The sequence below is a fragment of the Salvelinus fontinalis genome, chromosome 37, assembly GCF_029448725.1.
Source record: "Salvelinus fontinalis isolate EN_2023a chromosome 37, ASM2944872v1, whole genome shotgun sequence".
NCBI classification, from domain to species: domain Eukaryota; kingdom Metazoa; phylum Chordata; class Actinopteri; order Salmoniformes; family Salmonidae; genus Salvelinus; species Salvelinus fontinalis.
In genome coordinates this window covers 27,994,956-28,011,759 of record NC_074701.1, presented here as the reverse complement: position 1 = coordinate 28,011,759, position 16,804 = coordinate 27,994,956, and the positions used below count along the sequence as shown (strand labels likewise).

General features: G+C 40.5%; 1 protein-coding gene across 10 annotated transcripts in view; it reads left to right on the top strand.

The window, feature by feature from the left end:
• The first annotated feature begins 4,502 nt into the window (after positions 1 to 4,502).
• LOC129836458 (echinoderm microtubule-associated protein-like 6) overlaps positions 4,503 to 16,804 on the top strand; it is a 112,386-nt gene continuing 100,084 nt past the window's right edge. For 9 of the 10 annotated variants that reach the window (XR_008756664.1, XR_008756663.1, XR_008756665.1 and 6 more), the window contains exons 1-2: positions 4,503 to 4,728; positions 5,697 to 5,898. Coding sequence is in view for 7 of the 10 variants with exons in the window: in XM_055902653.1 (XP_055758628.1) it covers positions 4,725 to 4,728; positions 5,697 to 5,898 (206 nt within the window). In the remaining 3 variants the exon portion in view is untranslated. Of the gene's footprint in view, positions 4,810 to 5,696; positions 5,899 to 16,804 lie in introns of all 10 variants that reach the window. The other variant, XM_055902649.1, reaches the window with a different exon arrangement.

The window sequence follows — 16,804 nt, the reverse complement described above, 5'->3', positions numbered from 1 at the left end:
TGTAATTTGGCAATCAAAGTAACCCCCTTTGCAGAGTACTCACCTCTGCGTAATCTAACAGCCAACCTGAGGGGACAGGAGTGTGGGATATATTTCATTGAGATTATGAGGCGGACTGTGCTCTCTGTCTCTAATTGGGAGAGAGCAGTAATGTTCCTTCAGAATTTCTATCACAAGAGGGTGCAAGAGTACCAGTGTTTTGGAACTCTTGGATGTATTATATTGGCAAAGGTGAAATGCTCACTAACAGGAATGTAAACAAATTTGTGCACAGCATTTTAGAGAAATCATTTTTTTGTCCGTATGGAACATTTCTGGGATCTTTTATTTCAGCTTATGAAACATAGGACCAACACTTTAAATGTTGCACTTCTATTTTTGTTTAAAATAGATGGGTTTATTCCAGGGTTTCTTAAACTATGGGCCGGGACCCAAAGTGGGCCCTGGACATGTGAGAGGTGGGTCACGAGTTATGCGAATACATCTATAACCACAGACTATTTCTTCTTAATTTGGGTTACAGAAGAACGGTCAATTTCTCATGAGAAAGTTTGAGAGCCCCTGCTCTATTCTATCAACCCTGACAACCAGATATCTGGGCTCAACAAATCAATAGAGTTTGAAACAAATTCTCCTCTGCATTAATTCAAGCAGTGACTCGCAATTCCTTTGTGCATCAGTAGTATTTGTAATTTTACTAGTCACAAAGAGTATGAGGTTAGAACCCCAGGAAGAGTAGCTGTTGCTTCTGCTAAAAGCTAATGGGGATCCAAATAAACCAATAAACAAGACCGTTGTCTTGTCTGGTTCTTAAAACTAGATACTTGATCGCAAACAATACTGTATTTTTTACAGTACACAGTGCATGAAATAAACCACAGAACATATCTTATTATTACATACTTTCACCCAGCAGCATGCCCTGGTTAGATGATTAAGGGAGGGGGTGATGTATTATAACAAAGTAACATTTGACTCACTCCCAGCACCATGACAACATGAACAGTTGTCTTAGTTAGATTAGGCTTGGCATTGACATAGCAGCTTATTCTGTTGCCATGGTTAGGCTAGGTGGAGCATAGCAATGGTCTGAGTATAGACAGTTCTGTTTTTGCTTTAGCCAATTTCTCTATCATTCATTCTCCTCTATCATTCATTCTCCTCTATCACTCATCCATGACATATGGCGTGCATGGCAACTAGACCTGGGTTCAAATGAATGTATTTCAGTATTTGTTATTTAAATACTTATTTGCTGTGTATTTTAGTGTTTTCAAATACTGTGGCCTAAATCAATGACTTCTATTGGAAGTATTTGAAAGTATTTTCAAATTATTTCTTATAAATAGCCTACTACTTGAAAGTATTTTCAAATACTTATTTCAAATATTATTTTCAAATACAGATGAAGTCAGAACTTTACATACACTTAGGTTGGAGTCATTAAAACTCGTTTTTCAACCACTCCACAAATTTCTTGTTAACCAACTATAATTTTGGCAAGTCGGTTAGGACATCTACTTTGTGCATGACACAAGTAATTTTTCCAACAATTGTTTACAGACAGATTATTTCACTTATAATTCACTGTATCACAATTCCAGTGGGTCAGAAGTTTACATACACTAAGTTGACTGTGCCTTTAAACAGCTTGGAAAATTCCAGAAAATGATATCATGGCTTTAGAAGCTTCTGATAGGCTAATTGAAATCATTTGAGTCAATTGGAGGTGTACTTGTGGATGTATTTCAAGGCCTACCTTCAAACGCAGTGCCTCTTTGCTTGACATCATGGGAAAATCTAAAGAAATCAGTCAAGACCTCAGAAAAAAAATTGTAGACCTCCATAAGTCTGGTTCATCATTGGGAGCAATTTTCAAATGCCTTAAGGTACCACGTCCATCTGTACAAACAATAGTACGTAAGTATGAACACCATGGGACCACGCAGCCGTCATACCGCTCAGAAAGGTGACGCGTTCTGTCTCCTAGAGATGAATGTACTTTGGTGTGAAAAGTGCAAATCAATCCCAAAACAACAGCAAAGGATCTTGTGAAGATGCTGGAGGAAACAGGTACAAAAGTATCTATATCCACAGTAAAACGAGTCCTATATCGACATAACCCGAAAGGCCGCTCAGCAAGGAAGAAGCCACTGCTCCAAAACCGCCATAAAAAGCCAGACTACGGTTTGCAACTGCACATGGGGACAAAGATTGTACTTTTTGGAGAAATGTCCTCTGGTCTGATGAAACAAAAATAGAACTGTTTGGCCATAATGACCATCATTATGTTTGGAGGAAAAAGGGGGAGGCCTGCAAGCCAAAGAACACCATCCCAACCATGAAGCACAGGGGTTGACAGCATCATGTTGTGGATGTGCTTTGCTGCAAGAGGGACTGGTGCACTTCACAAAATAGATGGCATTATGAGGTAGGACAATTAGGTGGATATATTGAAGCAACATCTCAAGACATCAGTCAGGAAGTTAAAGCTTGGTCGCAAATGGGTCTTCCAAATGGACAATGACCCCAAGCATACTTCCAAAGTTGTGGCAAAATGTCTTAAGGACAACAAAGTCAAGGTATTGGAGTGGCCATCTCAAAGCGCTGACCTCAATCTCTATAGAACATTTTTGGGCAGAACTGAAAACGTGTGTGCGAGCAAGGAGGCCTACAAACCTGACTCAGTTACACCAGATCTGTCAGGAGGAATGGGCCAAAATTCACCCAACTTATTGTGGGAAGCTTGTGGAAGTCTACCCGTAACGTTTGACCCAAGTTAAACAATTTAAAGGCAATGCTACCAAATACTAATTGAGTGTATGTAAACTTCTGACCCACTGGGAATGTGACGAAATAAATAAAATCTGAAATAAACAATTTTCTCTACTATTATTCTGACGTTTCACATTCTCAAAATAAAGTGGTGATCCTAACTGTCCTAAAACATGGACATTTTACTAGGATTAAATGTCAGGAATTGTGAAAAACTGAGTTTAAATGTCTTTGGCTAAGGTGTATGTAAACTTCCGACTTCAACTGTACCTTGGTTAAATGCACAGGAATGTATTTGAGTCAGAGTGTAGGCCTCCTTGCAGAGTATTTTAGTATTTCCAAATACATTCCAATATTCACCTACTTATCTAAATACTCACTTCCAAATGTCTCTGAAAGTAATTGAAATACCCTAAATATTATTTGAACCCAGGTTTGATAGCCAACTCCTCTGACATGTGTTGCCATCTGGCAACAGACTTGGCTGGGCGGAGCAGTGATTCAAACCCCAAGCAGTTACTATGGTGAGAAATAGGTAGGCTGCTAGAGTCCCATGGGAGTTGTCATTCAAGGGGAGAATCTCAATTGAATACTCACGCATCCTCTCTCCTCTCTCCTCGCCTCCATTTCAAAATCCAATGGATGTGAGAGCCAGAGGTCCCTCCCCTCTGACCTTCTCCTCCAAAGGGTATTGATAAGGAGGTGAGGAGAGAGGATGCTTGAGATTCTCCCAAGGTCTATGTGAATACGACTAGAAGAATATGAACTCAGCCAGCCAACTCCTCTCACATGTGACATAATCACAGAGAGCCCTACAGGAGGCCCAGTTGAATGGCATGGTAGATTGCACTGGCTCTCCAGTGAAGTCTGTCACCCTGCAGTGCTGTTCAAGGGGCTGGCAATGGCATGCTCTACTTAGCATTTAGCCTTTGAGAACGTTCTACACATCAGTTCCAAGAGTCCAGTTTCCATCTAGAATACTTCTTGTACTATACACCCACCCACCTAGCTTTCTTAAGATGAATGCACTCGAAGTCGCTCTGGATGGAAACATCTGCTAAATGACTCAAATGTAAAAGTATGCAAGGATATTAGTGTACAGAGGATCAGTCAAAGGGGGACTTAATAATCAGTAAGGGTGTATGGTTGTTCGACCCTTTACAGAAAATGTACTGGTGTTCTGATTGGAGATTCATGGATACAGGAGATATTCAGTTCTAGAATGCATCTGTATCACATGTGAGTTAAAGACTCGCCCTTTGGTTCAACTGTTTCAAATTTGACAAATCAAAATATGAATATGATTCAGGCAAAAGTATTACATCCCATTTAGTTTCCTATTTGGGATTGAACTCAATCCAATTTCATCTACCATCGAACTTGTCACAAAGAAAACAATTTATCAGTTGCTATTCGATTCAGTCAGTTCCTATTCGGTCTAATCTCTTTATTTTAATTAGGGCCTACAATTTTAATGATTAAATTAAAGTAAATTTCACTCATATAAATTGACTCAATTATTGCTGATCGTAGAAGCTGCCATTCTGTTTTCAGACCTAATCGATGTATTTTTCATCTGTAAGTCTTCAAGACCTTGGACAGCGCTTCACCATTGCTAACTGGTAGTTGTAGTTTTCAATGTTTTGGACTAACGAGAAAGCGTGAGAGAGGGAATGCCTCAGCCATAAACACATCAATACCCATAAACCTGTGCAGCTAGCCGCTCATCGTCGGTGGCAGTGCAGGGGTGACTTGCAGGGTGTTGTGGTTACTAGCTCTTCGAAACCAGAGAGAGGCTATTCTAAAAAATATTACGTTTAAGTACTTGATGGGGAAAGTCTCTATTACGTTACTACATTAATATTAATATGCAATGAATAACACAGTGCTAGACCTCCGCTCAGCTTTCCACCCCGGTTTATCAAAGGCATCGCCTGCCATTCGCCCATATGAGTAAGCTTATTTCGCTCGCTGCCCGGAATCCCGATTTTCATCCATCCATGTGAGATGCGGGAGATACCGTGGAGTCGCGGGGTGAGCGACTGTGTTTGGAAGCCCATAGATTGTTTGCCTCTGCACGGAAGTTAGCAGAGAATTTTCATTTTGGGCTCGTCTTCACACTGACAGCGGCGAACCAGCTGTGGCTGTCAAGACAGGTCGTACTCTGTCAGAGTGATTTTCCGTGAAAATCCGTAATTCCTCACAATTGTTCGATTCTCGGATTTAGTCCAACCAGATTTGTGAATGGAAGACAGACATATTGCATGTTCGGCCTATTTTCTACATGTTTGTTTGCTTTGAAATGTTTATTTGTTAGTTATTGTCTTGAGAAATATATAAAACCGTAGTAACTATGTCTGATTTTACGGTTAAGGATTAGTGTGCGGATTATATTTCAGCAGCAGCCGAATCCTCCAGCAGTTGTGTTCATTTGCTGTTTGTTTATTTGGCCAATTCCTCTGTTTTCGTTGTCATTTGAAAAGGAACCAATTTTAAATTGATAAAAAAGCAATGCAATGTTATTTAGTGGAGTAAATTAACTTTTGTAAGACATGGTAAAATATTAAAAAATATATTTTTATGAGGAAAATAATGAATTAATCCACAATCTAAATTAGAGTAGGCTAACATAGTAACAATTCAGGAAACACCGTGTCTAAAGGTAAAAATTATGAATGGGCCTGAGGTGTATCTGTCCTTGCTGGTGTTTTCTCAAAACGCAATGTGCACATCTGCTGTAGGATGCGGGATGCTGGATGCTGTTTATGACAGCCTACATGTAGGAAAATGGAATCTGTTAGGATTTTTCTGATTTAATCAGTTAGGTTAATCATAAAGTTTGCACGTGCATGTCAGTGATCAGTGGTTGTGGTGCAGCCTACTGTAGGGTGGAATAATTCACTAAACAAACAACTTGTCAGATATCATGGCGGATCGGACTGCCCCGCATTGCCAACTGAGATTAGAATGGATCTACGGGTACAGGGGGCATCAATGCCGAAACAACCTGTACTACACCGCTGGCAAAGAAGTGGTCTATTTCGTGGCTGGCGTCGGCGTGGTTTACAATACCAGAGAACACACTCAGAAGTTTTACCTGGGCCACAACGATGACATTATAAGGTGAGTGTTACTTGGAATATACATACAGTAGCCTTCAAAACAACACCAAAAAGTCTGTGCGTAAATTGCGAACAAAATTCGCACAATTTAAAAATGTAGAATATCCATTTAAAACATAACATTGTCCTCTCATTAACATCTCGTCAGAATCACACATTTTATTTAATCTAAAATAATCTCAATGAATACCTTAATTAAAGCAGTAAATTGATGCATGGCATCACTCCAGTGTTGCTCTGTCCCTTGTGAGCCTTCACTGTGCAGATGTAATGTGTATCCTGTCCAGAGAGGCTATGTGTACTACATGAGGGAGTCATTGCAATAATTCTATTCACAGAGGTCATTGGGCTACTATTTGTACTATGACTTTCCTTATATCTCTCACGACTGACTACATCATGACTGTCTACATCACGACTGACTGCATCACGACTGACTGCATCACGACTGACTGCATCACGACTGTCTACATCACGACTGTCTGCATCACGACTGTCTACATCCCGACTGTCTACTTCACGACTGTCTACTTCACGACTGTCTACATCACGACTGTCTACTTCACGACTGTCTACTTCACGACTGTCTACTTCACGACTGTCTACTTCACGACTGTCTACTTCACGACTGTCTACTTCACGACTGTCTACATCACGACTGTCTACTTCACAACTGTCTACTTCACGACTGTCTACTTCACGACTGTCTACTTCACAACTGTCTATATCACGACTGTCTACTTATGTCAAAACAGCTATTTCAGCACCACCGTTTATTGGACAGCTCCTTGCTTTTTCGAGTCAACCATGCTGATTTGAAAGCACGGAGATGGCCCACAGCTTCTCACTCCAAGGTATTCAAGAGCCAAAAAGCCCCTTAAAAGCTCTTGTATCCCTTGCATACCTGCAAGTATGGTAGCAGTGCCCCCTGTAAAGCACACACTGGAGAGGGGTTGAGGCTGGGGGATGTGTGAAGTGTATAGTTCTTAGTTCTGTATGCAACTAGAGTATTTTTAAGAGACTATGAGCTGACTGCGCAGATGGGGAGCTGGTTGCTATTGAGCACAATGCTGTTTGGATTGAGCCCAGTGCTGTTTGGATTGAGCCCAGTGCTGTTTTGATTGAGCACAATGCTGTTTGGATTGAGCCCAGTGCTGTTTGGATTGAGCCCAGTGCTGTTTTGAATGAGCCCAGTGCTGTTTTGATTGAGCCCAGTGCTGTTTGGATTGAGCCCAGTGCTGTTTTGATTGAGCCCAGTGCTGTTTTGATTGAGCCCAGTGCTGTTTTGATTGAGCCCAGTGCTGTTCGGATTGAGCCCAGTGCTGTTTGGATTGAGTCCAGTGCTGTTTTGATTGAGCCCAGTGCTGTTTGGATTTAGCCCAGTACTGTTTGGATTGAGCCCAGTGCTGTTTGGATTGAGCCCAGTGCTGTTTGAGAATGCTTTGTGACTTAGTTCCGGATCTTTGTTGTGGTTGAGCGATAGCAAGCCAAGCTGGTGCAAGCAAACCACGGTAACAACCCAAACACAAACACACTCATGATAAGCTGTGATCTGTAGTTTGTCCTCAGAATTTCTAGAAACTACAAGGCTCTCTGCAAAGCCACTGTTTATTTCTAGTCAATGCAAAGTCCTCCTCAGGTCACACAGAACACAATCAAACTGGGTGAGGCCTACAGTGCTGGTCAGATTGTGTCACCAATCCATCCTCATCTACTTTTGTTGAAAGGCTTTTAAATAGTGCACTGTTATTTCTCTCCACTCTGTCATTGAATTATTCTACTGCAGACACTTTTATCACAGTGGTCATATTGATGGATTAGGTCTGTAATTGTGGCAGTCATATTGATGGATTAAATCCATGTTGGGCCTAGAATTTCTGTAAAAGGCCTTTTCAGTGGACACTCGCTGCTGTTGAACGAATATTACATGTCTCCATGGCCAGGACTGAACACAAGAAAGACTAACATTAAACATGTGGTTTTTAACACAATGAGACCTACTCCCCTTCAGAAAGCGTATACATGTCGATCTAGACAAAGTGGATTTGTTTAGAGTGATGCACTTTTATTGAATAGCTATTCATCACACATTCTCTTGGCCTACATGTAAGTCAATATTGAAGGATTAGCCCTGTAAATGCATGTAGAAGCCTTGTGTAGCTGGAGCACTGGACCCAGACGGTCTGGGAAACCATGGAAACAGGCTGAACCTGAACTTGGAGAGACCCAATAGCTAACGGCCAGTATAACACCCAGTATAATTAAGCAATAAGGTACAAGAGGGTGTGGTATATGGCCAATAAACCATGACTAAGGGTATGGTACTGAATATGAAGTAGAATATTTTTTCAATTTCCCTTTAAATGAGACCTACTTTGTGCCACAGCTCCATGAAGGCTGAAGGTGTTTACAGTCAAAAGTTTCGGGAGTTTTACTCTGTCTTTTTTAAGACAGGCTTTCTTAAACTCACGCTCTGACATCATCTCAACAGAGGCAGAAGAAAGACTCTCTCCCTTCTTATTCTGATTGCTTTCAACTAAATGAAGGGGACGAGATAGCATTGAAATTATATGATTGACATGTACATTTGTTGTATTATTGCATTAGTACCTATGACTCCTATGGGACCAGTTGGCAATGAGTGTTTCTGAAATGTATCAGTCTTTTGGAAATATGGTTTGTGGGTGGGGGTGATGAGGTTCATGTATGTGTGTCTCTGTGCCATTGTCTATGTGTGTGTGTGTACATGCAGATGGTGTCTATACGCCTCTCTGTGTCCTTCACATCTGTGTGTGTGTCCATGCATGCAGATCAGTATGTGCAGAGGGATGGTTAGGGAGTCATTATAAGAATGCCAACCACGTAGCCACCGCTCCATGGATAAACATGTACACGTCACGTACAGACACTCAATATCACATACACGTCACAGGAGGTTGGTGGTATCTTAATTGGGGAGAACTGGCTTGTGGTAATGACTAGAGCGGAATCAGTGAAACGGTATCAAATACGTGAAATACATGGTTTCCAGGTGTTTGATGCAATTCTATTTGCTCCGTTCTGGCCATTATTATGAACTGTTCTCCCCTCAGCAGCCTCCACTGATGCACGTACAGACAGACAGACAGACAGACAGACAGACAGACAGACAGACAGACAGACAGACAGACAGACAGACAGACAGGCTCTTAAGGTCATTTCCTTTTTCCAATTTGCGCTCAAAGTAATTATCTCTTGACGTAGGGCTGCGGTGCTGTCTGTAATTGAAGTTGAATTGAAGTCTGGTCCTCACACTGTGATTGTCTAAGTGGTCTCAAGTCAACACCTACCTCAGGACTCTTATTTTCAAGAGGACACATTCCAGTTTCCTGTATGACATGCTTTAGAATCCAGTCTCCTCTTTGAGAGGCTTAAGAATCCAGTCTCCTATATGACAGGCTTTAGAATCCAGTCTCCTCTTTGAGAGGCTTAAGAATCCAGTCTCCTCTATGAGAGGCTTTAGAATCCATTCTCCTATATGACAGGCTTTAGAATCCAGTCTCCAATATGAGAGGCTTTAGAATCCAGTCTCCTAAATGAGAGGCTTTAGAATCCAGTCTCCTATATGTCAGGCTTCATAATCCAGTCTCCTATATGACAGGCTTTATAATCCAATCTCCTATATGATAGGCTTTAGAATCCAGTCTCCTCTAATGGAGACATTAGAATCCAGTCTCCTATATGGCAGGCTTTAGAATCCTATCTCTTATATGATAGGCTTTAGAATCCTATCTCTTATATGATAGGCTTTAGAATCCTATCTCCTATATGACAGGCTTTATAATCCAGTCTCCTATATGACAGGCTTTAGAATCCAGTCTCCTATATGATAGCCTTTAGAATCCTATCTCCTCTATGACAGGCTTTATAATCCAATCTCCTATATGATAGGCTTTAGAATCCAGTCTCCTCTAATGGAGATATTAGAATCCAGTCTCCTATATGACAAGCATTATATTCCAGTCTCCTATATGAGAGGCTTCAGAATCCAGTTTCCTATATGAGAGAATATAGAATCCAATCTCATCTATGAGAGACTTTAGAATCCAGTGTCCTCTATGAGAGGCTATATAATCCAGTCTCCTATATGACATGCTTTAGAATCCAGTATCCTATATGAGAGGCTATAGCATCCAATCTCATCTATGAGAGACTTTAGAATCCAGTCTCCTATATGAGAGGCTTTAGAATCCAGTCTCCTATAGGACAGCATTTAGAATCCAGTCTCCTAAATGACAGGCTTTAGAATCCAGTCTCCTCTATGAGAGGCTTTAGAAACCAGTCTCCTCTATGAGAGGCTTTAGAATCCAATCTCCTGTATGACAGGCTTTAGAATCCAGTCTCTTATATGACAGGCTTTAGAATCCAGTCTCCTCTATGACAGGCTTTAGAATCGAGTATCCTATATGACAGGATTTACAATCCAATCTCCTCTATGAGAGTATTTAGAATCCAGTCTCCTCTATGAGAGTATTTAGAATCCAGTCTCCTCTATGAGAGGCTTTAGAATCCAGTATCCAATATGTCAGGCTTCATAATCCAGTCTCCTTTCTGAGAGGCTTTAGGATCCAGTCTCCTATATGAGAGGAATTAGATTCCAGTCTCTTATATGACAGGCTTTATAATCCAGTCTCCTATATGAAAGGCTTTAGAATCCATTCTCCTCTATGACAGGCTTTAGAATTCAGTTTCCTATATGAGAGGCTTTTGAGTCCAATCTCCTATTTGAGAGGCTTCATAATCCAGTCTCCTATACGACAGGCTTTAGAATCCAGTCTCCTCTGAGAGGCATTAGATTCCAGTATCTTATATGACAGGCTTTAGAATCCAGTCTACTATATAACAGGCTTTAGAATCCAGTCTCCTCTATGACAGGCTTTAGAATCCGGTCTACTATATCACATGCCTTTGAATCCATTCTCCTATATGACATGCTTTAGAAACCGGTCTCCTATATGACAGGCTTTAGAATCCAGTCTCTTATATGACAGGCTTTAGAACCCAGTCTCCTTTATGACAGGCTTTAGAATCCAGTCTTTTATATGACAGGCTTTAGAATCCAGTCTCTTCTATGAGAGGCTTTAGAATCGAGATGCTTTAGAATCCATTCTCCTATATTACAGGCTTTAGAATCCATTCTCCTATATGACAGACTTTAGAATCCCTCTATGAGAGGCTTCATAACCCAGTCTCCTATATGACAGCCTTTAGAATCCAGTCTTTTATATGACAGGCTTTAGAATACAGTCTCCTATATAACATGCTTTAGAATCCAGTCGCCTATATGACAGGCTTTAGAATCCAGTCTCTTATATGACAGGCTTTAGAACCCAGTCTCCTCTATGAGAGGCTTTAGAATCCTGTCTCCTGTATGACATGCTTTAGAATACAGTCTCCTATATGAGAGGCTTTATAATCCAGTCTCCTATATGAGAGGCTTTAGAATCCAGTCTCCTATATGGCAGGCATTATTTTCCTTTCTCCTCTATGACAGGCTTTAGAATCCCTTCTCCTCTATGAGATGCTTTAGAATCCAGTCTCCTCTATGAGATGCTTTAGAATCCAGTCTCCCATGTGAGAGGCTTTAGAATCCAGTCTCCTCTTTGACAGGCTTTATAATCCAATCTCTTGTATGATAGGCTTTAGAATCCAGTCTCCTCTAAGAGAGGCCTTAGAATCCAGTCTCCTATATGACAGACTTTATTATCCAGTCTCCTATATGACAGGGTTTAGAATCCAGTCTCCTATGTGACAGGATTTAGAACCCAGTCTCCTCTATGAGTCTTTAGAATCCAGTCTCCTCTATGAGAGGCTTTATAATCCAGTCTCCTATATGTCAGACTTCATAATCCAGTCTCCTTTATGGGAGGCTTTAGGATCCATTCTCCTATTTGAGAGGCTTTAGAATCCAGTCTACTATATGTCAGGCTTTAGAATCCAACCACCTCTATGAGAGGCTTTATATTCCAGTCTCCTATATGAGAGGCTTTATATTCCAGTCTCCTATATGAGATGCTTTAAAATCCAGTCTCTTCTATGACAGGCTTTAACATCCAGTCTCCTATATGACAGGCTTTAGAATCCAGTCTCCTCTATGAGAGGCTTTAGAATCCAGTCTCCTATATGACAGGCTTTAGAATCCAGTCTCCTATATGACAAACATATTAATGCAGTCTCCTATATGACAGGCTTTAGAATCCAGTCTCCTATATGACAGGCTTTAGAATCCAGTCTCATATATAACAGGCTTTAGAACCCAGTCTCCTCTATGAGAGGCTTTAGAATCCTGTCTCCTGTATGACAGGCTTTAGAATACAGTCTCCTATATGAGAGGCTTTAGAATCCAGTCTCCTGTATGAGATGCTTTAGAATCCAGTCTCCAATATGACAGACATTTTAATGCAGTCTCATATATGACAGGCTTTATAATCCAGTCTCCTATAAGACATGCTTTAGAATACAGTCTCCTAAATGAGAGGCTTTAGAATCCAGTCTCCCATGAGAGAGGCTTTATAAGAAACTGGCCTATCATCCAGTCTCCTCTATGACAGGCTGTAGAATCCCTTCTCCTCTATGAAAGGCTTTAGAATCCTGTCTCCTCTATGAGATGCTTTAGAATACAGTCTCCTATATGAGAGGCTTTAGAATCCAGTCTCCCATGTAAGAGGCTTTAGAATCCAGTCTCCTCTTTGACAGGCTTTTTATTCCAATATCTTGTATGATAGGCTTTAGAATCCAGTCTCCTATATGACAGGCTTTAGAATCCAGTCTCCTATATGACAGGCTTTAGAATCCAGTCTCCTATATGAAAGGATTTATAATCCAGTCTCCTCTATGAGTCTTTAGAATCCAGTCTCCTCTATGAGAGGCTTTAGGATCCAGTCTCCTCTATGACAGGCGTTTAGAATCCAGTCTCCTATATGACAGTCTTTAGAATCCAGTCTCCTATATGAGAGGCTTTAGAATCCAGTCTCCTCTATGACAGGCTTTAGAATATAGTCTCCTATATGAGAAGCTTTAGAATCCAGTCTCCTCTATGACAGGCTTTAGAATCCAGTCTCCTCTTTGAGATGCTTTAGAATCCAGTCTCCTCTATGACAAACGTTATAATCCAGACTCTTATATGACAGGCTTTAGAATCCAGTCTCCTATATGACAGGCTTTAGAACCCAGTCTACTATATGAAAGGCTTTAGAATCCAACCACCTTTATGAGAGGCTTTATATTCCAGTCTCCTATATGAGAAGCTTTATATTCCAGTCTCTTCTTTGAGATGCTTTAGAATCCAGTCTCCTATATGACAGGCTTTAGAATCCAGTCTCCTCTATGAGAGGCTTTAGAATCCAGTCTCCTCTTTGAGATGCTTTAGAATCCAGTCTCCTCTTTGATATGCTTTAGAATCCAGTCTCCTATATGACAGGCTTTAGTTCCCAGTCTACTATATGTCAGGCTTTAGAATCCAACCACCTCTATGAGAGGCTTTATATTCCAGGCTCCTAAATGAGAGGCTTTATATTCCAGGCTCCTATATGAGAGGCTTTATATTCCAGTCTCCTATATGACAGGCTTTAGAATCCAGACTCATAAATGACAGGCTTTAGAATCCAGTCTCCTTTCTGAGAGGCTTTAGGATCCAGTATCCTATATGAGGGATATTAGATTCCAGTCTCTTATATGACAGGCTTTATAATCCAGTCTCTTATATGACAGGCTTTAGTCTCCTCTATGAGAGGCTATAGAATACAGTCTCCTATATGACAGGGTTTAGAATCCAGTCTCCTATATGAGAGGCTTTTGAACCGAGTCTCCTATGTGAGAGGCTTTTGAGTCCAATCTCCTTTTTGAGAGGCTTCATAATCCAGTCTCCTATACGATTGGCTTTAGAATCCAGTCTCCTATATGGCAGGCTTTACAATCCAGTATCATCTATGACAGGCTTTAGAATGCAGTCTCCTATATGAGATGCTTTAGTATCCAGTTTATTCTATGAGATGCTTTAAAATCCACTCTCCTGAATGACAGGTTTCAGATTCCAGTCTCCTATGTGACAGGCTTTAGAATCCAGTCTTCTATATGACTGGCTTTAGAATCCAATCTCCTGTTTGACAGGCTTTTGAATCCAGTCTCCTATATGAGAGGTTTAAGAATCCAGTCTCTTATATGACAGGCTTTAGAATCCAATCTCCTCTATGAGAGGCTTTATAATCCAGTCTCCTATATGACAGGCTTTAGAATCCAGTCTCCTATATGAGAGGCTTTATAATCCAGTCTCCCATATGAGAGGCTTTATAATCCAGTCTCCCATATGAGAGGCTTTATAATCCTTTCTCCTCTATGAGAGGCTTTAGAATCCAGTCTCCAATTTGAGAGGCTTTTGAATCCAGTCTCCCATTTGAGAAGGTTCATAATCCAGTGTCCTATATTACAGGCTTTAGAATCCAGTCTCCTCTTTGAGTTGTTTTAGAATCCAATCTCCTGTATTATAGGCTTTAGAATTTAGTCTTCTATCTGACATACTTCATAATCCAGTTTAGAATTTCGTCTTCTATGTGACATACTTCATACTTCAAGACTCTTTGAGAGTCTTTATAATCCAGTATCCTACATGACAGGCTTTAGAATCCAGTCTCCTATATGACAGGCTTTAGAATCCAGTCTCCTATATGACAGGCTTTAGAATCCAACCACCTCTATGAGAGGCTTTATATTCCAGTCTCCTATATGAGAGGCTTTATATTCCAGTCTCCTATATGAGAGGCTTTATATTCCAGGCTCCTATATGAGATGCTTTAGAATCCAGTCTCTTCTTTGAGATGCTTTAGAATCCAGTCTCTTCTATGACAGGCTTTAGAATCCAGTCTCTTCTATGACAGGCTTTAACATCCTGTCTCCTATGTGACAGGCTTTAGAATCCAGTCTCCTATATGAGAGGCTTTATATTCCAGTCTCCTATATAAGATGCTTTAGAATCCAGTCTCTTCTTTGAGAGGCTTTATATTCCAGTCTCCTATATGAGAGGCTTTATAATCCACTCTCCTCTATTACAGGCTTTATAATCCAGTCTCCTATATGACAGGCATTATTATAATTTCTCCTATATGACAGGCTTTAGAATCCAGTATCATCTATGACAGGCTTTAGAATGCAGTCTCCTATATGAGATGCTTTAGTATCCAGTCTCCTAAATGACAGGTTTCAGATTCCAGTCTCCTATGTGACAGGCTTTAGAAACCAGTCTTCTATATGACTGGCTTTAGAATCCAATCTCCTGTTTGACAGGCTTTTGAATCCAGTCTCCTATATGAGAGGTTTAAGAATCCAGTCTCTTATATGACAGGCTTTTGAATCCAGTCTCCTATATGAGAGGCTTTATAATCCAGTCTCCTATATGACAGGCTTTAGAATCCAGTCTCCTATATGAGAGGCTTTATAATCCACTCTCCTATATGACAGGCTTTATAATCCAGTCTCCTCTATGACAGGCTTTAGAATCCAGTCTCCTATATGAGAGGCTTTATAATCCAGTCTCCCATATGAGAGGCTTTATAATCCTTTCTCCTCTATGAGAGGCTTTAGAATCCAGTCTCCAATTTGAGAGGCTTTTGAATCCAGTCTCCCATTTGAGAAGCTTCATAATCCAGTGTCCTATATTACAGGCTTTGGAATCCAGTCTCCTCTTTGAGTTGTTTTAGAATCCAATCTCCTGTATTATAGGCTTTAGAATTTAGTCTTCTATCTGACATACTTCATAATCCAGTTTAGAATTTCGTCTTCTATGTGACATACTTCATACTTCAAGACTCTTTGAGAGTCTTTATAATCCAGTCTCCTACATGACAGGCTTTAGAATCCAGTCTCCTATATGACAGGCTTTAGAATCCAGTCTCCTATATGACAGGCTTTAGAATCCAACCACCTCTATGAGAGGCTTTATATTCCAGTCTCCTATATGAGAGGCTTTAGAATCCAATCTCCTGTTTGACAGGCTTTTGAATCCAGTCTCCTATATGAGAGGTTTAAGAATCCAGTCTCTTCTATGACAGGCTTTAACATCCTGTCTCCTATGTGACAGGCTTTAGAATCCAGTCTTCTATATGACTGGCTTTAGAATCCAGTCTCCTTTATGAGAGGCTTTAGAATCCAGTCTCCTCTTTGAGAGGCTTTAGAATCCAGTATCCTCTATGAGAGGCTTTATAATCCAGTCTCCTATATGACAGGCTTTAGAATCCAGTCTCCTCTATGAGAGGCTTTAGAATCCAGTCTTCTATGAGAGGCTTTAGAATCTAATTTCCTCTATGAGAGGCTTTAGAATCCAGTCACTTTCATGAGAGGCTTTAGAATTAACCAGCCACCCATCTCTCATTTCCCCATGTACCTGGGCAACGAAATAGTCACCATTGTAGTTGTTATTACCCAGTGTTCCAAAATTCCAGGAACTTTCAATAAATTCCTGGTTTTCCAGAATTCCTCTTTTGAGATTTCCAGCTTATTCCCTCCTGATTCCGGGGTTCCTCCAACTGGAATTTTGGGAAAACCAGAGAATTGAATTATAATTTGCCACAATTTTGTGGACAGACTACATAAACATACCTGACCAAATGTGACTCGATTCAAGAAACTGTGTCGCTAGTCACGACTTTAAGATTTTAGTTCTGTCTTAACAGAGATTACCTTTACCCTAACGCTGTGGCATTGCATACACAGAGACACAGAGACACCTAGTGTTGGATACAGTGATGAGCCCAGTACAAGGTATAATCACCTCTAAGAACCCTTAAGAAGCCTAGTAAACAAAAATGTATAATTACATTAGTGGTTTATAAGTCAATGGGTTATTGAATGCTCTCCATCTGAACAACCGTTTCCTT